Source organism: Lipophrys pholis (genome assembly GCF_963383615.2).
Source record: "Lipophrys pholis genome assembly, chromosome: 6".
Taxonomy (NCBI): Eukaryota; Metazoa; Chordata; class Actinopteri; order Blenniiformes; family Blenniidae; genus Lipophrys; species Lipophrys pholis.
The window spans coordinates 34,204,728-34,228,765 of NC_137629.1; the positions used below are offsets into that span (position 1 = coordinate 34,204,728).

Genomic DNA, 24,038 nt, shown 5'->3' on the forward strand with positions numbered 1-24,038 from the left:
CACATGAACAAGAGTCGCGGTTCGGCTCTGGTTGGGACTGTTGGTGAAGTTTGCATGTTCTCCCTGTGTTTGGGTTTTACTGTGATAGAGCTGGAAATCAGCTCAGACAAATCAGAACAATCCAATCTCTTGATTCAATAAGTTATGACACAAGATCTCAAATGCATCTATTTATTCTCTGAATTCTGGGCCACAGCTTGTTTCCTGTTAGTTTTTTTGAGTATTTCAAGTTGCCTTATTGCTCATTTTTAACAATCAAATAAGATGGCTTTCCTCCTCCTTCTCGTCCAGCGTTCAGATAACCGGTGTCGTTGCTTTGGTGTCACTTATCTTCTCCTTGACTTCGCTCCAGAGCCTGTGCAGCCCGGACCAATTCACCCGGGAACCAAACACAGAATTACCGGTCCGCAAAGCAAACATTCCCATGGAGATGATATGGCCCCGGAAAATATCTAAGATTGAATCCAAAAGAAAATGAAAGGGAACCTTTCCTCCTCTGTGTCTCAGGACAGTGGACCTGACACAGAAATATATTTATACTGCCAAAAGACTGAACTACTAGGAAATATTCTAACGTTCTCTAGTATTCTCATATATCCAGTCTCACTTAAATTGTGTTGAAACCAATTCTTAAAATATATTAGGAAAATTTTTTTTGACTCTTTTTCATACCTTAACTTCCTCTGGTGAGAATAAGTGGGAGATTTTGGGTGGTATTGTATCCTGGTATGAGCAGCGCAGTGATTGGCTGCAGGAACTGTGGATCATTGATAACATGGCATCACTGATCGACAGTCCTGAAAAATGAAAATAACGGATTGTGGAGGAATCTACAAACGTCCTCGCCGCAGACATTTAAAATGAAACACATGGATCATTTGTAAATCACCTGTACTCATGTTACCCTGGAGAGGATTCTGGTCTTTATGAAAGGTTCGTTGACACCTTTCACAAGACACGGCAGCCTTATTTTAAAAATGGAACACTTCTGGTCTTAAAGGATTTTCTATGTCGTATCACAGGAACACATGGGTCACTCTTCTTTTTTTAATGTTATTATGTCCTGGATACGTACCACCACATCCGACATACATTATTCTGAATTTACGACCTGCTGAACTGCTGATGAAGATGAAAATATCAAATGTACAGATGAAGTGATTAAGTGGACACGAGGTTGAAAGAATAATTAAAAGACCGCGGCGAACTGAAATGTGCCGTATAAATAAAACCTGACTTGACAAAGTATGGACAGATGGGTGGATGGAGGAATGATCAGACAGGTGGATAGGATGAAACTTTAATGAGTCCTGTGGGGAAAAGAGCTTCTGTTGCAGCGGCGAGCTGGAAAGCAGCGAAGAACTTCTGAGGCTGATAGGAGTAAACAGCCACTCAGACAGAATGAAAGCAACATGGAGATGAAGGAGTGAATGCAAATGGCTTGATGAGGCAGGAACTATCGCCTCCACCCTCCACTCACCCCCATGAGAGAAACGCCCTCAGCTCCATTCATAAAGCTCCTCCATGAGCAACAACACCCTGATCTCTAGAGCTAATTATGCTTGTTTCAAAATCAGAGTGATGATTTATTGATGTTTAAATGTAAGGCTTCATTAATGTTTAATTGCCTAATGTAATGTCTTCAATTAATAATTCAATTAGCCCGCTGCAGCTCATTGTTCAGGAAAATGGCCGAAGCTCCTGAGTCCAGCGAGTCCTTCTTCGTAGTTAAATTTAGACACTCAGCTTTTAATCAGTGGCGTTTCAGAGACGCTGGCGTCCCTGAAATGATCCGTCCAACATCCTGGAGCGGAGGACAGTCCAGAAACTCTCTTGTCCAGACAAACGTCACTATTAACTGTTTTGGGGCAGCAGGCGGCCTGGAGGCAGAAGCAGAGTTGGGAGTTTGCAGGTTTGATTCCTACAGTGGACAGGTCACCACTCTGGGCCCCTGAGCATGACCTTTGACCCCCCCCCCCCCCAACTTTTATGGAGGTCCACATCTTGGAAAGAGATTTGTACATCTGGAAAAGGCATTTCCCAAAGGAGGAATACTAAAGTATGATTAGTTTGATCCTGTTTACTTCTTCATGCCTCTTTATGCCATTAATTCTTTAAACTCAGGCTTCCATCTTCTCATCCACCAGACAGAGAACACACACTCACATTCACACATACACGACATTTACAGTCACCAGTTTGACTTCATGCACGTACTTGGACTGAAACGAGACGTCTACTGAAGTGGTTTAATCATGGACGGATGTCAAACTGCAGCACTGCTAGAAGTTTCAGGTTCTTGCAAAGGAAGTTGTTATACAAGTAGATCCAGTCACAATGAGGAGAATGACTTGTGCAAACATGCAGAGTTGTGTGTACATATCATGATTTGTTCTTGAGTTTGTGTTCACACTGATTTGCATCTCCGTGTCAACGTTCTGAAATAGAAATGGACCCTCAGTCTAGACTCACAGGCTCTCTTTTGCCAGTCCTGTGATGTTGTTCCTGAGAGATAGCATAGTGTCACATCATGATAGGAAGGTTTTATTTTCTGTAAGAAGGCACAGCGAGCAAGACAGAAGGCACAAAGTCAGCAGTGAGCCTGTCAGTCCAAATCGAGGGTAAACAAGGGCGTTTCAGACAAATCCCTGTTCTGGCAGGTGAGCCAAATCAACTTGCAATGAGACGGAGATCCATCTGAGGTGAAGGTTGTAGGAGTTCCACATCTCTGTTGCCATGCACCGGTTTAACTCTGCACACACTGGATATTTTATAAGTGCAAACATTTTTCATTTATTTTACAGACACGGACATACAAACAAATCACGGCACACAAACTCAGCAACCCCCAGCAGGACTGCAGGCCTGGATGTTCAGATTCAGTCCATCCTGCAGAATTCCACTCTTGCCAGATTTACTAATTCTTTTCAGTTTCTAACACATCAACAGGACAAAATGTTCACTTGCTGTCAAACATATCTCCCCTGCAAACATGTGCTATGATAAAGAAATGAATAGGATGATTGACTTCGCAGCAAAAATGATTTTATGACGAAAAAGTACCCCAGTGATTAAAGTAGTGATAAAGTCAGTGTGTACATTTTTCTGCTCTGTAAACTGAGTCAGTGGAAAAGATTCTGAGTTGTTCTGTCGCCTCAGCTGTGTGGGCGCAGTGACGATGGTGGAGGTGAGAAGAGATGCAGTCCAAGAGGTCCGACAGTGGGACGGGAATCTGGACTTTCACAACTTCTACTTCATCTAACGGAGCCTTGAAACAGGGACGGACACAGATCCAGTCGCAGTGAGGCCTCGTTCGCACGACGTTTCAACTGGAAACGGATCGTTTTCACGTTTTCTGTTTCAGAAACGTTTCATGTTTGTCCTGAAATGCTGAAAATGATGTAGTTAGCATGTTGGGCCGCTAGAGGGTGCTGTTTGTTATTGTAATGACACCACACACACATGCAGCGGAGAACCAGTTGGATTGTTATTACAGTGACTGTCAAAATAAAAGCACCAAGTCCCAGGAGAAAACGGACTGGGAGTCATGACACTCTGGAGGCCGCCATGTTGGTGATTGTTCACCTGTAGCAGCGTTTCAGCCGTCTACTCAGGACTGAGCTTTTGCAGATAATATTGAGCCGGACCGTTTTCAAACAGTTCCATCTTGGGAGCCATTTTCTAGAAGTTTTCAGTGGTGCCGAGCGTCATTGGGGTGTAAACTGACGCCCAAAAAGCTACAAACATTTAGCATTTTCTCATGAAAACATTTTAATTGTCTCTTTAAAAAAGTGGCTTCCCATCGTATTGAGTTGTATTCTACTCCTGGAGGTAAAACACAATCCTTTGAGAATAAAAGCCCCAGGCTTACAAATGCCTGACTCCAGGTAGCTGCTCTTGCGGCGGGAGCTCAGGGCTTGACGTAGTTTCACTGATGTGTTTGAGTGGAGAACCACAGCAGAATGTGTGGATGTTTTCAGGTCAGTGGTGTTTATTCGTGGTTAAATGTTCCAACAATCTGGAACCATTGTCAGATGGTAACTGCCGTCATAATGTCGATGTCAAAGGTACATTATGTAATGTTTCCTTTGGCCTTGTGTGTTTCTCTCTCGTAGTGGTTCCTTTGAACACCTGATAGAGAGATCCTCGTACTAGATGATCCTCTGGACCTGGAGGGTAACCGTCCTGCGTCTTTTAGGTTCTTCCAGTTGCAACACTCCTGATTCCAATGAGAGGCTGATGAACATCAACATCAGATTCAGGTGTGCTGAAGCAGGCCGGACGCCGTTCCTCCAGGACTGCTGTAACAGGAGTCAGAGCTGGAAAACAGCAGTTATTTAAAGTTACTGCCACTGAGCACAACACGTCTTTCAGACGTCATCGCTATACCTCCAGAAGACGTCTTCAGGGAAGCCAGGATGAAGGTTTTTGTACGTCTTTCCTGGACATTGCATGGACGTCATCTGAACGTCGAAGCTGGACCCCTGGATGACGTGACGTCTATCTATCCACTTATATATGACAAGCTTCAAAAAAGTACTGTGTGAATCAATGTCATCTAGGGTACACTGTTGGTCAGGTCACAGTACTTTGTTGGTCTAGTCACAATACTTAGTTGGTCTAGTCACAATACTTAGTTGGTCTAGTCACAATACTTAGTTGGTCTGGTCACAATACTTAGTTGGTCTAGTCACAATACTTAGTTGGTCTAGTCACAATACTTAGTTGGTCTAGTCACAATACTTAGTTGGTCAGGTCACAATACTTAGTTGGTCTAGTCACAATACTTAGTTGGTCAGGTCACAATACTTAGTTGGTCTAGTCACAATACTTAGTTGGTCTGGTCACAATACTTAGTTGGTCTGGTCACAGTACTTAGTTGGTCTAGTCACAGTACTTAGTTGGTCTAGTCACAGTACTTAGTTGGTCTGGTTCTCCACGTCTCCCTGCTTCACCACAGCTGGTCGCAGTCGGCCGCCGGTCGCAGTCGGCCGCCGGTCGCAGTCGGCCGCCGGTCGCAGTCGGCCGCCGGTCGCAGTCGGCCGCCGGTCGCAGTCGGCCGCCGGTCGCAGTCGGCCGCCGGTCGCAGTCGGCCGCCGGTCGCAGTCGGCCGCCGGTCGCAGTCGGCTGCTGCTGGTCATCAGGGTTTGTGCTGAACGTGGTGAAGAAGCATCAGGACACTCAGGTGTGTTGAAGAAGGGAGACATGGAGAACATGCAGGGCTGTGGCCCTCCAGGATCTGAGATTGACACTCCTGGTCTAGACCAACAAAGTATTGTGACTAGACCAACAGTTAGACCCTCCCACAATTAGGTGCTCTGCTCTGGCACATGGCACCACGAGAGGAAGTGCTTCCTCCTCTTCCCAAGATGGGCATGTGTGGGCGGAGCCAGTCCAGCTCACGTCGTTTTTGTTGCTGTTGGAAACTTTTCAGTCAACATTTCTGATTCATTCCAAACTATTCAAATCTCTTTTTGTACTTTATCTGTTGAGAAGCTTCAAACTGTATTGGATGTGTAGATGTTTTAATGAGTAATCTAAATATACATCATTGTTTGCATGTTGTACATGCAGAAAATTCCCTTCATGAGTTTTTTGGGACTGTGAGAATGAATAAGATGAGCCTCTATATATCCTAGACGTGATTTCAATGTGTATAAAAACCGGTTTGTTAGAGGAAAGAGGATTGAATCAGACTGTTTATTCTTATGAGCTCAAACTGCCCCACCTTTACCTGGACAGCCACTAATGGGGCGAGAGATTTGCTGTCGGGGGCAGAAGGAAGGGGAAGGGCTTCTTCTTTTTTCTTTCTTACTTGCTTCTGAAGCTGCTCAGCATCCCGTCAGTAGTCTGAACAGGGAGGCGACCCCTCCTCCCCCGTCTACTCCTGCATGTCTTCCTCTCTGCTTCAGATTCCTTCACTTTGCGCCGCCATCGGAAAAATCAGCAGATGGTGAAACACTTGCTCGGGGCAACACTGCTACCCTTGATTTCTAATATCATTCCCCCCCTCAGCTTCAGTTTTCAATCCAAATAAATTACATTTGAACAGGATATCAAGTGAATGTAATTACTGCCTGTTTAATTGAGATTTTTTTGAATGCATGCATGTGCAGCTCCCTGCTCCTGTCTGTGCTTCCGCCCGACAGAAGGAGCCAACGAACCTCACAATAAGCTTATTAATGCGTCCTGGTTGCTCTCAGCTACGGGCTTGCTAGTTGCCATAGCAACCAGACCTGGGATATCTGAACGACAGAGTGTGCTGATATAGAATAAATATAAATATAAATATCACACCCTGTAACCCCTGATGGGGCTTTTTAAGCAAAGCAGCCAAGCTCACCCCTCATTATTTATCAATCTTTATTGCAGACACAGGTCCATATAAAACAACAACATACAAGTACATAAGTAGGAAGTTGGAAAAAAAAGATAGAACACACTAAACTGTGCATATATATATTTTTTAATGTAATCTTTAAAAACAAAACGTTTTAAATGAATGCAGCTGTTACACAAATATCAAACAAAAACTGTGCATGTTGAAATGTATACAGATTATTGCCCTAATGTCGCCTCAGATTAGAGGTAAACCTGCAGCAGCTTTTCAAAGGGCCGACCAGGAGCTTCTACAATCAGGTTCTGGACTCGTCCAGCCGACACATAAAGCTGAACATCAGCTTCTTAATCGTGCCTCACATGTTGGCTCACTAGAGGACACCAACCATTGACTGGCACTATGCCATCTTGGGAATCGAACCAGCAGCCTCACAGCATCCTTATAGGCCACTTTGAGCCTCTGCATGCTCAGCTTCTTGTAGTTGGACCTTAAAGCAGCAGTACAGCGGAGTGACGTCACGTCGGCCCTGAACAGAGAACATTTGATCCCGGCACATAGAAAACTTCCTGATCAGCATGTCAGCCTGGGCGTATATCTTATAACGCTGCTGATCGACGTCTTTATCCTCCCTCCAGTCATCAGATAAGACATGGCCTCTGTATTCAATTTCCATCAAGAGGACTGTTCGTCAGATAAAAGGTTGGAAACCTTGATTTCTGGTCCCTCAGTGAGTCCAACTCTCATGATGCAGCTTTTCTTCTAGGTTATAGCTCCTAGATGTTCTGCAGTATTGTGATCCATACCACAGGCTTTATTATTCTCCAACATGTTCATAGCATCATAAACATTGGCTGCCATAACGACCATGTCTTTAGAGAGATCATGAACAATAATACTTTGGTCACTTTTAACACCGTTAAAAGTTGTAGTCGTGCTCCCGCCATACCTCGGCTGCTGACAGCCTCAATATGAGAAAGCAGGGGAGTCTTACTATCATTCATGACCTGGACCTCTTTCCAGAAGTCTATATTAAAATATCCTGCTTCATATTGAGGAATGGATCTGGAAATATGCTCATTATTTTGCCTTTACACAAGATTCCATAAAGTACTGCAATCCAAGCGTGGCTTTTGTGTTCTGGAAATGTAAAACCAAGCGCTCGTGTCCGAGTGTCGACAGTGCGCTCCTCTCTAAGTGCTGATGTGTGTTCACGCCCAGTCAAGCTGAGGGAAATCAAAAGACGCTGAAAGATTAAGGAGGTCAAGTTTTCAGCTCCAGTGAGGGAAGCAAGGAGAGAGGCTCCGCCAGCCATCCACTACCATGGAAACACCAAGGGCTGCTGTCCCAGAGACCTTGAGATGCTTCATCAGCTGCTACTCGTGTCCAAGTGTCACTTCAGCTCTTGGAAAGAAAATGCTGATTTTAAGAATATATATCTTTTTGTTGAGCTGTTAAGCTTTCCTGTTACAACGCACCGGTATGGCGGCAATACATCATCAGTCATCTCCTGCTAATAGTCTGTTGACACTGCAGAGATCATATCATTACAGCATTGTCCTACCTCGCCACTGATCGCTGGAGCTCTTCCACCGCACGAGAGGCCGGGCAGCCGGCCAGGAACACTTATCGTCCTGTCATCCCTTTTTCACAAGCTTCACAGCTCAACCGTACACCGAGGAACGGCCATCGCTGGGACCAACAGTCGTTTGAATTTAGACAAATTGGAGGAAGAAATCTTAGGAAGTCGTTCCAGTTTAGTTTACAAAAATAAACACCAAAATGTTTTAGTCTTTTTGCCCAGACTCGTCTTTGTTGAGGAGCCATCTTGTGTTACTCGACAAAAATGTGGAATAAAATCTTGGAGCTTAGTCTGGAAGATCTGTACTGCAATTTATTTAAAGGCTTCATGTGAACAACCATCTGGTAAAAGGTTTATACCATAGTTACAGAAGTGAGCGTGCAGTACCCGTTCATCTCTTCTACTGGTTTAACCACCTTGTGGTTACGTGATGCTGAAGCCAACACCAACAGATGGATGGACAAGTTCATCTGAGTCCATCCCTCCCCCTCCCCTGAACCAGGGTTTGAATCCCTCCACAATCATTTCATTTTCTCTCTCAACAGCAGAAAGTCTCCTCCTGAGTCTGGCTCTGCAGAAAGTGTGTGATGGACAGCACTGTCTCATCAGAAATAAGGTTTGAGGTTGGGCTTCAATGTAATTCTGAGTTTGCAGAAAAGAGGAAACTTCTGGTTTCATTCTGCAGAACAGAAACGTGCCTTTGAGGGCAGTTAGTCATATTAGTGACTACAGGTCCGGGCCGTCATTCTGGTTCAGTTCAATTTCGATGACATTATAGCACCAAATACAACTCAGTCATTTCACAGCAGCTTTACTGAGAAAACCCAACAAGTAGAGGAGATGGAGGAAAGGAAAAACTCCCTTATAACAGGAAGAAACCTGCAGTTTCTACCTCTGAGGTGGGGTCAGGATAGAAGGACAGAAAACAGATTGTGGGATTCAAACCCTGGATCGTGTAGAGGGGTGGGGGTTCTGTATTCATGTTAACAGACTTACATCCACTTGTTTTCCACTTTTTAGAGACTAAAGGAAACAGAAACTCAGGCATGATCAGTGAATTGTCAGAATGTAGATCACGAGTCAGAAAACTGTGTGAACGACTTCTTGTGTGATTCCGTTCATTATGTTCTTCATGGAAAGTGTTTTTGAAATATTTAAATAGACAAAGCTCTTCTTGTTTTACCGCTGTACATCAGCACTTTTCATTTGTGTTGCTTTGGTTGATTCTTTGGGTGGAAACACAGCAACTTGTTCTCAGTAAATATAATTTCCACTTTAGCAGGAAGAATAAGACACACAGATTAATAATAACATCAATCTACTGCCTCGATATACTTTGGAAACGTCCCACGTTGACTATGAGCTGGTCATGACACAATGCTGCCATCTACTGGCCGGAACAGGTATAACTTCAACAGGATTTTAACAGACTAACATTCTATAAGCGATGAGAAACGGTGATGTCACCTGTTATTCTCTACCCAAGACAAAGCAGCATCCAGACTTTAAAACGCTGAAAACACACATAAGACAGTGATGTAGCCTCCACAGTTTCTTTACTGGTGGACTGACGAGTGTCTGACAGGCTGAAGCACCTTGATCTCTTTAGAGGAGATGGAAGCTTCCCTCGCTGCTGGCAGTCGACACGACTCTGGTGTGACAGGAACATAAAACACAGATTCAAATAAATACGTACACACACAGCAGGGAGAACTGACGACACCCAGGGTCTTTATTATTGACGAAATTAATTCATGTTGATAATTAACCGCTTGCCCATAATTGAGGTTACATGGAGTTGTTTTTAAGAGGCGGCTGTTGTGGCGCCACGACAGCCTGTTTCAAAGCAAACAAGCGAGCCTCCGTTCTTTAAGGAGCGACTCCTCGGAGAGGAAAACACTGCGCTTAATTAAACGTCTTTACTGTCACCGTTTTATCCTAAATTCTGCCTCGATCCGTGGGATGGGAGCGTACACGATGCTGCAGTCAGTGAGAGGGAACATGGTGCTTACGACATGATGCGTTGCTGTCACGCCGCTCGTCATCCCCGCCAGGAGGCACCGGGTTTTTCACTGCCACATGACTTGGATTGACTTTAAAGCGTCTTGTAGTCAAACCAGAAATAACAGGAAAGATCAGTTCAAATCTATCTGAGTCTTTTAATTAGGGATGAACCAATATGAATCATTTGTACCCAATCCCCACGTTGCTGGTGTGACCGATAACCGATATCGATATATACCACATAGACAAAAAGCATCTCCCATAATCAGCTTCTGTAGATATTAAAAAATAGACATAAACAGACATGCTGACTATATAATGTATGTCTATGAAATATGTTAATTAAGCTATTTCCTGACTCTTTTAGCGCTTGCTCTCTGAGTTCGCTTGTTCTTCTTCTTCTTTTGTTTTGAACGACAGTTTGCATCCATAAAGTTGCATTACCGCCATCAGCAGCTTTTTTGTCCCTGATGACTGTTTCCCTTCTTCTCCTCCAGCTAGTCAATACCATTCCCACCCCTAACAACAACAACAACAACAACAACAACAACAACAACAACAACAACAACAACAACAACAACAACAACAACAACAACAACAACAACAACAACAACAACAACAACAAAGCTTGTTGCTCATGAAAATGCCTTTAATGCCTCCATCCACGCATTCCATTGCACGAAAATCACATCGGCTCACTTTTATTTATCGGCCCGATAATTTATGTAAATTTTCTTTAAATGACTCAAATCGTCCGATTCCAATACGCCGGCCAATGTATGGTGCATCCCGAGCTGTAATGGTTGAGTCAGTGTGACAGGAAGAGGCTGAGCCAGACGTTAATCCCACGGTGGAACAGGTTAACATATTGGTCACCGTCATCATGAAGCTTTGTTGTCACTCAATCCAGACGGCCTCATTCACCCCCGGGGCTGTGGAGCGTCTCTGCAGCTTGGACTTCCAGATGCCTGCAGAGGACGAGTCCAGCGTCCTGCTGGCTCATGCTGGAGTCCGCTGTCTCTCCGTCGGTCAAGTCTGACTCTCGCTTTGTGATGCTGTGAAGTCAAATTTAAAAAGGTGTGAGCTCCTACAGGAAGATGTGTGTCTGTGACGTATTCTTAACTTTTAAAAAGCAGCTATGCAGAAAGATGCCCTCCTATCTCCCTGGAGTCTTATTTTAACCTTTATTTAACCAGGAAAATAAAAGCCATTGGGATTTATTTTAGAAGGTGACCTGGAGGTCTGCAGCACATCATTAGATTTAAAACCTCAGTTAAATAGTTAAAGTGGATTGTGCAGATTTCCATAGACAACATTTTAAAGATAAACTGCAGATTTTAAGGCAAATTAGAATGAAGTGCAATAACATTTTAAGGCATATTCATGAACTTAACACTGATTTATCGATCCTCAGTAATATAGTAATAAAGAACGGAAATGATTTAAGGATTCCAGTCGGGAGATTTTAGTTTCTCTTCCAGGCAAAGAAACTAAAATCTGTTTTCACCGTCCAGTGGAACACGAGGAACAAGTAAGAATGTCATGAGGAATAAGGAATAACATTACTGATATTCTATTAAATCCACTTAATGTAGTATTAAGTGGTAAATACGGGAGAGTTTTATGTGCAGGCACCCACACAACAACTGCAGGGTCGCAGCCTTACCTGCGATTAGTTAAAAGAGCATAAATCTCCTGCAGCAGGAGTGGAGCTGCTCCCGCTGCAGGAGTCGAGCTGCTCCCGCTGCAGGAGTCGAGCTGCTCCTGCTGCAGGGGTCGAGCTGCTCCTACAGCAGGAGTCGAGCTGCTCCCGCTGCAGGAGTCAAGCTGCTCCCGCTGCAGGAGTCGAGCTGCTCCTGCTGCAGGAGTCGAGCTGCTCCTGCAGCGGGAGTCGAGCTGCTCCTGCTGCAGGAGTCGAGCTGCTCCTGCTGCAGGAGTCGAGCTGCTCCTGCTGCAGGAGTCGCGCTGCTCCTGCTTCACACTGAATCGTTCCATCAATGGCCTCTTTGGTCAAGTGCAGATTGTGTTTCTGTAAAGACTAACATCAGTAAACTCTTCATAATGCAGGTGGTGAGAAAAATCCCATCGGGACGAATCAGTGGCTTTTATTTTGAAGGGATTTTGATTTGACAGTGTTTCAGGGTCCCCGGTGGGTTGCCGGCTCTGAGCCACATCAGAACCTTTAGACTGGACTTCAGTATGTGAAGTAATTAGTGTTACACTGATTTAGTGGTTTGTGAGCGGGAAATTGAATTCCTGGCTGTAAATGGTAGTAATCTGTAATCTGTAATCTAATCTCATGTCAACTGAAGTGAATCAAGCGGCGCTTCCTGGCGACTCATGATATTTTGGGGTAATATTTTCCTCCAGTTTCCTGCTCCATGTGGCTCCAGTCGGTCTGCTTGCCAGGCAGCGACGCTCCTCTGTGGTGTGAAGCAGCGAGAAGTCCTGGAAGTGAGAACCAGGACTTCTCTCGGCCACGAGGAACCCACTGGAGACTCTGCAACTCAAACTCAGATTAAAACAAGCCGAGCGGAGCGACATTAAAAGTGGAAGTCACATGAAACAAGGAACACACTGAGAAAACACCGGCTCTTCAGTTTCCTATCAAAGTACATTTATTGCCGTCGTGAGTTTTTATTACTGTCAAACGATCCTAATTGTGAATCGGGATTATTTAGCTGAGGTACAGTTTTCCTGAGCTGTACCTATTAAGTACTGGGCTACCAGGCGTCTCTCAGTTAAAACTAATCGTGACAATCAGACTAAATCGTGATGATTACTATAGTGAATCGTAGTTACAAGATTTAAAATGGACCAAAAGTGACGTTCCTGGTCGAGCGGCGTCTGATTATTTGGCAGATTGTGAATGTTTGTGTTTATTTACTCTGACATTCTTTATTTGTCGATTCCTGTTCATTGGAACCGACTTGCTTTGGGACTCGTTGGATCTGATCCACAGTTTGCTGCAAACTGTCATTTTTATTTGAGACGTTTGGTGAAATTAGTTTTTCACCGACGATTCAGCAAAAGGGAAAGAAGTGCTTGAATTAATGTCACTTTACTAAATTCATAGTCAAGTACTAATACTCTTGTTAAAAAATACACTTTAAAAAGTGCAGAGAACCTTTTCAAACACTCCTTTATAAATTTAATCATTTAAAGTTTTCAATTTATCCATTAAACGTCTATTTAAAGCTCCTCTTATTGAGTCGTGAGTATAAAAAGGAATTCCTGCTTCAGATCTGGAAGCTGCTATGAAAACACTTTTTTCTTTTGTGTGATGGAAGAAGAAAAAAGAATAAAACTTAAATACCTGCGCACATTATTCAGGTAGAATGACAAGCTGAGTGTTTGCAGCCACTCTCCTCTCTGCAGAGCTTTCCTTTGGGACACTGAGCGTTCAACATGTTGATTTAAACTCCAGTTAAATCTGCAAAATATCAATGTTAGGTTCAGAAATGATGCCAAATTAAGAGAGGTACGGTATTACAGCCTTAGTTAGTCGGTTTTTTTAATTTATATGAAACTTTACAAACAAATAAAGAAAGAGCACAAACAGTCTCTGTGCCGCTTCTCCAGACAGGAAGTCTTCATTTCTTCATTTTGCAGAATATGATCTTTAAAACGCCGCTCAGATGGAAGCTGGTCTAACCACAGATCAGGGACCAAATTAAAATCTCCTCTCATTATAATTTTATCAGTTGAAAAAAAAAACTTTCCAATTTTCTATCTGCAAACGTCAGGAGGACAGGAGTTTTTTGTTCTGCGTTTGTTTTGGGTTCTCGCCATACACACCTGACAGAATATAATCATTCAATTCAATCACCAACATTATCCAATGTCCACTTGGGTGCTGAACTCTTTTCCCAGGAAACCTGTTGAGATCAGTCCCCCCATTGCCGTCTGCAGAATTTAAAGCAATTGTATTCTGCAAAATGCACGTTTTAATGGTTTTCCTCCAGTAATCATCGTCCCCATACCTGGAATGACTTGAAGCTCCTCCCCTCATACCTGGAATGACTTGAAGCCCCTCCCCTCATACCTGGAATGACTTGAAGCTCCTCCCCTCATACCTGGTAAACTTGAAGCTCCTCCCCTCATACCTGGTAAACTTGAAGCTCCTCCCCCAATACCTGGTAAACTTGAAGCTCCTCCCCCCATACCTGGAATGACTTGAAGCTCCTCCCCTCATACCTGGAATGACTTGGAGCTCCTCCCCTCATACCTGGAATGACTTGAAGCTCCTCCCCCTCATACCTGGAATGACTTGGAGCTCCTCCCCTCATACCTGGAATGACTTGAAGCTCCTCCCCCTCATACCTGGAATGACTTGGAGCTCCTCCCCTCATACCTGGAATGACTTGAAGCTCCTCCCCTCGGCTGCTCACGAGATACTGTCTCTTTTCGAGCTTCTACTGAAGGGAAGAATACACTCGCAGAATCTTCTGTGTCTTTATTCAGAACTCAGAGGAAATCAGACAAAGTAATATATAATAAATAATAATTAATAATAATAATAATAAACAATAATAATAAATAATAATAAATAATAATAATAATAAATAATAATAATAAATAATAATAGCCTTGCTATACGAGCAACATGCTGAAGAAAAGGAGTTCGAGTGATATAAGACCGTGTTTTCCTCTCCTGCGTCTCCAGGTGGGGCTGCTGAGCCACCGGCAGAATTACAGGTGGAAACTTCTGGTAGAAGTTCTGTGTTGCATCGAGCTGTCTCCTCACACGTCCACTGTCTCCTCACACGTCCGCTGTCTCGTCACACGTCCACTGTCTCCTCACACGTCCGCTGTCTCCTCACACGTCCACTGTCTCCTCACACGTCCGCTGTCTCCTCACACGTCCGCTGTCTCGTCACACGTCCACTGTCTCCTCACACGTCCGCTGTCTCCTCACACGTCCGCTGTCTCCTCACACGTCCGCTGTCTCACCGGAACGTAAACAAAGTGACCGAGCAGCTCGTGCGCAGGTCGCGACTGACTCGAGTCTTTCAGGTGAACTGAGGAGTGACCCAGAAGACTCGGTTCACCCCAGAACCACATCCAGATGTGGTGTCTGCTTCAAATGTTACTGACAGCTGGATTAAAGCCAGAAGCAGGGGGAGGGTGAGATTAACTTTAAATATCACAGACCTAAATGAAACATTTTAACCTTTTATTATTATTTTAAGTTAATGGATAACCACTAAAATACTAATACAGGTATTTTACATGGAAGCGATAGAAGCGACACCTTTGGAATAAAAATACAAAGATTCACTGTATTTTGAGGCTCATGCTCTGTCTTGGTCTCGTGATCCAGTTGTTGCCATTGTCTCTCCAATGGAAGGTTTGTACTCCACATACACACTCGTAGTTTCCAGTAACGTTAGCCTCCACAGTAATCCAAGTATTTCAGCTCGGTTCAGGTCCATCACGCCACCCTGGCCAACACAATAGAAATAAGAAAAACTACAAACGCCAGGTTTTAACACTGTTTTATATTAGTTTTTTATATTCTGACAGTGATGCATTTAGTACAAAATGCAGAAACCATAAATACTTTACATATGTTGTTATATGGTATTTCCACCGTGTAAAGTTTTCTGTAAAGTACTTCAGTCTCTGGGAGACAGAAACAGCAGAACAGAGAATAAAGGACTTTGTTCTTCCATAATTAATCCTGGAACCTGAGCAGCATCTTATATCACATTCATTCAGGTACACACACACACACACACACACACACACACACACACACACACACACACACACACACACACACACACACACACACACACACGCGCGCGCACACACACACACACACACACACACACACACACACACACACACACACACACACACACACACACACACACACATCGTCAGGTATTCTGTAGCGTGGATGATTTCAGTGATTGCTCTGACTGGATGAACTGCGGTGGAGTGCGGTGGGGTGTGGTGGAGTGCGGTGGGGTGCGGTGGGGTGTGGTGGGGTGGGGTGGAGTGCGGTGGAGTGCGGTGGGGTGCGGTGGAGTGCGGTGGGGTGCGGTGGGGTGCGGTGGAGTGCGGTGGGGTGCGGTGGGGTGTGGTGGGGTGGGGTGGAGTGCGGTGGAGTGCGGTGGGGTGCGGTGGAGTGCGGTGGAGTGCGGTGGGGTGTGCAGATCGGACGTGTTGCTTGTGTCTGAGGCGTCACTGGTACTGCAGGTAAGTCCTGATCCTGCGCGGCAGCGGCAGGTGGGACAGGAGGTGCAGTCTGTCGCGGCCAACACACGTCCTGATGCACTGACGACACAACTGGCTCAGCAGACGCGGCGTAGCTACCAACAACACAGAACCGGAGTATTTATATATATAATATATTTATATATTATATATTATAACATTCTAGAATAACTTGATAGACTTATTGAATATAGAGAAATAAATGAAACCACTGCTGACATTCGGGGTAAAAGTCCCTTCTACCTTCATACAGGAGTAGGAAGCCCTCGGTCAGACTGCTGGGTGGAGCCACATCCACCGGCCTCTGGAATTCCGTGTTCCGGGCGTTAATATCCGCTCCGAAGTCCAGCAGCAGCTTCACCACAGCCGTGCAGTCTTTCTCTGCAGCTGCATGCAGCGGAGAATCCACACATTTGCCTTTCTGGACATTCGCACCTGTGAGGGTCAGAGTTTCATCCTCCAGTTAAACGTGAATATCACAAAGTGTTATCACCAGGAAGATAACCAGGGGGTTGTGGGTAGAACGCGAGCCTCACGGAGAGAAGAGTTCCGGTTTGAGTCTGGACTTTGGTTCCGTTCAGAGTTTGAGGTTGACTGGTGTCTCTGAGATGAATGAATGTGTGTGTTTCTCTGTTTGTTCTGGAATGAAGGTCTGCTTGGTCCAGATGAAACCTGGTTCCAGAAATGACTTTCATCAACCTTGAGAGAAAATAATGCAGCTTCAAACTTAACCTATCCTCCTGTTCTCCTCCTCCTCCTCCTCCTCCTCCTGTTCTCCTCCTCCTGTTCTCCTCCTCCTCCTCCTGTTCCCCTCCTCCTCCTGTTCACCTCCTCCTCCTGTTCTCCTCCTCCTCCTCCTCCTCCTGTTCTCCTCCTCCTCCTCCTGCTCACCTCCTCCTCGTGTTCACCTCCTCCTCCAGTTCACCTCCTGTTCCTCCTGTTCTCCTCCTCCTCCTCTTGTTCTCCTCCTCCTCCTCCTCCTCCTGTTCTCCTCCTCCTCCTCCTCCTGTTCTCCTCCTCCTCTTGTTCTCCTCCTCCTGTTCTTCTCCTCCTCCTCCTCCTCCTGTTCTCCTCCTCCTGTTCCTCCTCCTGTTCTTCTCCTCCTCCTCCTCCTCCTGTTCTCCTCCTCCTGTCCTCCTCCTGTTCTCCTCCTCCTCCTGGTCTGGTCGCTCCAGAAACCTTCAGTATTCTAAGTTTCTAGCTCCTCCTTGATTTTCCTCATTTGAATATTGGATCATAGGAGCTGCATTCAGAATCTGCTGTGTCTGTGTGAGCTGGACTGGCTCCGCCCACACATGCCCATCTTGGGAAGAGGAGGAAGTACTTCCTCTGGTGGTGCCATGTGCCAGAGCAGAGCTGCCTAATTGTGGGAGGAGTCAAAGGGAGGGCCTACCTTGATTGAGATTGGCTAAACCCCCGATGACACTATATAGGGTTTGATTCTGATTGGCTGCTTGGAGCAACACACTTTTTAAAACCTGGAACAAGCCAGGGACAGAGAGGACAGACTGTCTTCACTTCTGGGACGTCAGTCCAGGTATGAGGACGAGTAGTACTGCTGGAGAACCTTCAGGAAGTAGATTTTATATGATATGACCTCAGTAATATCTTCAATTAAAGATCACAAGCAGCACAAGACACCAAATAGTTTGATCCACCATTTGTTGGCCTCATGTTCTGATTGTAACTTGCTTTCTGTTTGAGAAAACGTCTTCATGAAGTTTAAAACCAATAAACAGCCAAACATCTGTCTCTTTTGTGACAGATTGCTCATTATCAAACACTCACATGTCTCTAGAAGGAGAGACCTTATTCACTTTAAAGTTTTAAGAAACAACTTACTTTACGAGCTTTTATTCCCATATAGATTTAACATAGAGGCTTGTCTGAAGCCTTTCGTATGCATATATTCCATATGTGCCCTGGATGCTATATGCTATATGCTATATGCTCCTGCAGGACTCTATTGCAGATGTAAAGATTGGCACAAGGCTGCAAGCTGACCTTCCCTCAGGAGTTTTCTGGCACATTCCAGCTCTTGGCAGACACAGGCTGTATAAAGCGCCGTGCCCAGGTGAGGAATGTCCATGTCCACGTCTGCTCCCCAGGTCACCAGAGCCTCCACACAGCCGTAATGACCTGCAAGTAATGAGGCATGGAGACAGTAATCAGGAAGTGATAATGCCTGATAATTCTCCAAGCTGTCTGCTGGGATTTATCTGCAGCTTTACTCCAAAGTGTTTTATAGCACAGCAAAGGGACACAAATATAGGTTCAGAGACAAGGTCAAGTGTGACATAAAATTAAAAGACTTAAAGGGATATTGGTCTCTGTTAAATGTTAAAATTGTAAATCCAATAAATTATTATCATCCATGAAAACGGACTTGACGTATTCACAAATTAAATCTGATATCAATTAATATATTGCAAATGCAATCTATTACTTTTACTAGACAGCTTCTAATCCTTTAACCCTTTATGAGGAAGTAATGCAATACTTACAAACTGAAAGGGATTTTATTGAAGGACATTGTTTATTATTTACAGCCTAATTACATCATTATATGCAGTTGGTATCAAATAAATCTACAAAAACTGATCAAAATCAGGGAGAATTTACAATTTGTGCCATAAAATATTCTCTAAATTTCTGAATACCTCTATGAGGCAAAAAACAAGAATATAAGGTAAAATAAATAAGAAAAAAATATCCTCAATCTGCTCAACTAAACTAAATGACAGTTTGTGTTATATTTAGAAGTGTCGTGTATTATCATAATTAAATTTTTTACATGAGAAAGAGCTTTTCTGAATTGAACAGTTTCTGTAGGAAAAAATGTGAAAATGTTCTCGGTTGCATTATATCACATTGTGCAGTACATTTTCCGTTAATGTACCTTTGCTGGTGGCTTCATGTATCGGTGAAGGATGATACACAAGACTCTGGGGCTTTGCTCCATTTTCCAGGAGAACTTCAGTGCATGCCACACTGCCCACTGTACATGCATTGAACAGAGGGGTGACTCCATCAATTGTAGAGGCATTGACCTGTGAACACAGTTTCTTTTTTTATTGTTATTTTTAGCTCTTGTTTAACCACGCAGGTTGACTAATAGCAACAGCCTGAGGGAACATGTTGCAGGGGAGCAGCTTCTTCATGGCTCTGCACCGACACGTTCCCCCATTTGTTATCCCAGATTTTCCCAAACCACAGGAATTACATTTGACTTTTTGCAGCGCGGCTCCATTAAAGTGTCATCAAGGGCCAGTGTGTGACTTACATTGGCTCCAGCGTCTATGAGAGCTCTGGCACAGGCCACATGGTCTCCGAGACAGGCCTCATGAAGCGGCGTCACATGGTCTATAGTCAGAACATTCACATTGTGACCCTGGAAACACAATCAAACAGCCACAGGCGTTTAGTGAGCTCAGACCGTTCAACGGGGGCATTAAGCAATCCGTGACCTTTGTCAACCTCTGTTGGAGAAAACCAGGAATTGCAAGGACGTTAAGCAGGCTTATCTCCTTTTGCATTACGGAGACCCACCTTTCTGAAATGTACGCCCAAAGTCTTATTTCAACAACAGACATGAGCCACCCAGCTGACGGTACTGGTCCACTCCGAGGCGGATAAGGTGAAGGCTTGTATCATCACAGCTTGTCTGAGTTAAACAATACAAAGTGTGCTCTGTATCTTAAACGGTATATTTTCTTGTGCAGTCATTTATACTGAAGCTTCAAGAGGAGATTTGAGTGTCTCACCTGAAAAAAGACTGGGACGTCAATAATAGATTATCATGTCAAAGGAAACAGTAATAACATCCTTTAGCAGACCCAGGAAGCTAACCTGGCCAGTACACACAGAATGGCAAACATTCTGCACTGCATTGAAAGGTGTTTTTATTCACGGTTCATTCATTCTCAGAATGTCGATTCATCTGAACAATCAAGTGGAGCCTTCCTGCCCTGGAGGTGGACGTGTGCGGCTAAACAATAAGCCCCAGGGGCAGCTGGGGTAAATCAGACATAAGAAAGTGCACCGTTATCTATAAGAACAAATCTCAAAGCAAAGTCATTAACCTCGTATAATTATGTTGGTTGTATTTATTGTAAATCGACAAAATCCTCTCAGATTACATGTTCATCCAATAATGTGTGTCGTCGGTTTAACTGACAGGTTTCTTACACTTCATGTTGCTGACATCCAGCGAGCTCACTCTCAGTTATCGCAGTGAACACAAATTGTTCGGTAGCAAACAGAACACATATAAATCTGTCCCGTAAATAATATATATATACATATTTAGCAAGCAATCAGTGGGTGGGCACACATGGGGATCTCTTCTCGTATACGCCTGAAACATTGATCATTCATCCATCTCAGAAAAGTGAGAACCTATTACACCAACTATAAATCTGAAATGTAAGTATCCTGACTGTGTTGGCTATCGATAAATCACAGTGTGTTAATACATTCTCCCCATTTGCCCACCCCTCCTGTCAACATAACAAATTATTCCTTCAAGGTCTTTAATGTTGTGGAACAGTTGCATCAGAGGTGCTGAAAGCAGCCAGTAATGGCCGAGCAGCAGCTCAGCAGCTCTAACAAAGGAGATGCAACTCATCATACGTCAGATTTTACTAATCCGCTGTGGATTTTACTGTGATTATATATATCAACCAAAAGCAGGCATCGCCAGGTGTAATCTTGACCCCTGCAGGTGGTAATTGTTGACAAATGTAATAAATCGGATGAACTTCCAGGTAATTTTCTGCACCTCTTCCTCTGTATCTGACAGGGGATCCACGGAGGCACTGAACCACATTAATGGCACAAGAGTTGGCTGTAAAACCCTGAATGTGTGGAGATGAGGTGGGGGAAACGTTCTCCTCACCTGTAAAACGAGGGTCCTGAGAGCGAGGAGGCGGCCCTGACCGGCAGCGTCGTGGAGAGGCGAGCGGTCGGCCCAGGAGCCTGACAGGAAGAAGAATTCAGGGCTCACTGCGACTTACGTTTGTCATCGTTTACCTGATTCTCTCCACAGTTTGGGAACACCTGGAGTACATTACACACACAAATACTCCAATAACTCTCATAAAAGTGTCGGAGAGGCACTGAAACGCAGAGTATATGAGTATGAATGAGTCTTATTTCATATGCAGCTTTGTTAGTGTTTTATTAAGAAGTGTGCAGATTGCAAAATGTTTGTCTTTAACAGAGGGCGATAAAGCTTAAGCTTTATGGAGCAGAGAAACAATCTGAGTTTTATGTCAGGAAGTGATTTTACTAACCATATGCTTTTAGATACGACAGCATCCCCATGCTGAAAAATCACAAGGTGTTCTTCATGTATCTGTTACAGCAACATAAAGAGACTCCCACTCTTTAATTCCTCTTATTAAGTGTATTAGTATTGGTGTTTCAGCCTCTCGGGTCACGTTTCACTGCTCGCTTCTCTCCACAGAATGAATGCATAGAGCAGCTGGTAGTTATGCGACTAACAGAGCCTGAAACATCCCTGGTGTTTCGTGATCAGCGCCGTCGCACGCTACTCACATTACAAATTAACGTTAAAAAATGAGAAATCTTTTAAAGTAAACAGAGTCACACCTGAGTCAATGTCCAGAATAACAGCTGAGGCGTTCCACACGTTCTCATCCTCATTATCCTCTTCATTCATTCTCATCAGAAATGATAGATAAGAATCAACCTAAGCTTGTTTTTCTGTCATGCAGCACACCTCCCTACACTGACATTAATTTAAAATACAGACATAAAGAAGCAGCTCCAGACTTCAAACAGATTCCTTCAGAACGAGAAAGACCACGTCTACAGGACCGTGACTAATACCCCCAGCTCAGCTCGTTAGTATTCCACGGAGTGGGAACACTTTAAATTAAACATCCCTCTGAAAGATAGCTTGAGATTATGTTGTCTCGCTCTTCCTCCAGAATGTGCCTCCGTACCTCAAGAACCCTGAGAGCTGTGGAGTGTTGTTGGTTGTCGTCTGACTGTGAAAGGGTGAAGCGCATAGCTGGGAATGGAAAGTAGGGCGGGGGGGGAGGGGGGGGGATCATGACCGTGTTCTATTAATACATTACAGAAAAAAGAGCTGCCGGGCCAACAGTGTCTTCCTTTAATATTCAATGTACAGTTCAGAATTTAGAAGCAGCTATTACGCTAATGAAGGAAAAGTGGGCGCTGATTCAGATCCAGGAGGAGGGTTAGGGCTAGGGTTAGGGTTAGGGTTAGGAGTTAGGGTTAGGAGTTAGGAGTTAGGGTTAGGAGTTAGGGTTAGGAGTTAGGGTTAGGAGTTAGGGTTAGGAGTTAGGGTTAGGAGTTAGGGCTAGGGTTAGGAGTTAGGGTTAGGAGTTAGGGTTAGGAGTTAGGGTTAGGGTTAGGAGTTAGGGTTAGGAGTTAGGGTTAGGGTTAGGGTTAGGGTTAGGAGTTAGGGTTAGGAGTTAGGGCTAGGGTTAGGAGTTAGGGTTAGGAGTTAGGGTTAGGAGTTAGGGTTAGGAGTTAGGGCTAGGGTTAGGAGTTAGGGTTAGGAGTTAGGGTTAGGAGTTAGGGTTAGGGTTAGGAGTTAGGGTTAGGAGTTAGGGTTAGGGTTAGGAGTTAGGGCTAGGGTTAGGAGTTAGGGTTAGGAGTTAGGGCTAGGGTTAGGAGTTAGGGTTAGGAGTTAGGGTTAGGAGTTAGGGCTAGGGTTAGGAGTTAGGGTTAGGAGTTAGGGTTAGGAGTTAGGGCTAGGGTTAGGAGTAGGAGTTAGGGTTAGGGTTAGGAGTTAGGGTTAGGAGTTAGGGCTAGGGTTAGGAGTTAGGGTTAGGAGTTAGGGTTAGGAGTTAGGGTTAGGAGTTAGGGTTAGGAGTTAGGGCTAGGGTTAGGAGTTAGGGTTAGGAGTTAGGGTTAGGATTAACCCTGAACACAGCAAACGGCTGCTACACTCATTGGATTAGCAATCCGCTGTGTGGCGTTCATGTGGAAACACCGGAGGCGTTAGTGCCACTGTCAGTGTGAAATGGTGAACGTGTCACCTCTGACCTTTGCGTAGGCGAGGTTAAACATGTCATTACGCTTTACACTGAAATCAAAATAAGAATCTCATCGGAAAATATCTTTAAAAATTTTTTGTCCCGCCTCAAAGTACTCACTCTGCTGACGGCCATAATCGTAGAACTCCGCCGATATGCGGGCGGCCTCTTTCCGATTCCCACGGACAATGTAGAAGTACGTGAGCAAGTTCAGGGAGATCTTAACGAAGAGCTTGAAGCAGAACAGCGCCAAGATGCTGAGGTAAACGTTGGACAGCCGGACCGCAAAGGGCCTGTTGGTGAGCTCCTCTGGCGGCTCTGACATTTCCTCTGGCACGTTTCACCAGAGCTTCGATTCTGATGAAGGCGGGATCAGATGCCACTAAAAAGAAACCTACTTTTCCTCCCAGTGAGAGGACGGACGGCTCGGCTGCTCCGGCTGGAAAAAAAATAGAAATGCTCTGCAGCTGCTCCTGTGCCTGAGAGCAACTACTGCAGTGTTATTGTACCCTGTGTGTGGGTGGTCACAAGTTACACAAACTTCAAGCTGGCAGGCCTGTTTCACTATCCGCAGGGACAGACAGTGTTTTCTGCACAGGATTACAGTACTGAATAATTCAAGGATTACACTTAAACAGAACGCTTGACAAGATTTAAACACATGACAGTGACTGAGTCTGGTTAAAGATTGAATCCTATCAAACATACGTTCACTTAAAAAGTTATTCTCTTTAGATGAAACATAAAACATATAAATCAAGAATATTTACAAGGAAAACATCTTGAATACCACAAATAAACAATAAAATCTGCTTTACTTTTTAAGTATTTACCGTGTTTACTCACTGTAATCTGTACT

The 24,038-nt window shown here is 44.4% G+C and overlaps 1 protein-coding gene across 1 annotated transcript; it reads right to left on the minus strand.

Annotated features, from left to right (window-relative positions):
• Positions 1 to 15,403: 15,403 nt before the first annotated feature.
• On the minus strand, positions 15,404 to 23,697 carry asb5a (ankyrin repeat and SOCS box containing 5a). The gene is made up of 7 exons (XM_080466393.1): positions 23,300 to 23,697; positions 21,046 to 21,125; positions 19,432 to 19,539; positions 19,048 to 19,198; positions 18,153 to 18,287; positions 16,392 to 16,583; positions 15,404 to 16,243 (listed from the first exon to the last, which is right to left on the minus strand). Exons 1-7 carry the CDS (start codon positions 23,502 to 23,504, stop codon positions 16,116 to 16,118), a joined length of 999 nt encoding a protein of 332 aa, XP_080322519.1. The 5' UTR covers positions 23,505 to 23,697; the 3' UTR covers positions 15,404 to 16,115.
• Positions 23,698 to 24,038: the final 341 nt, after the last annotated feature.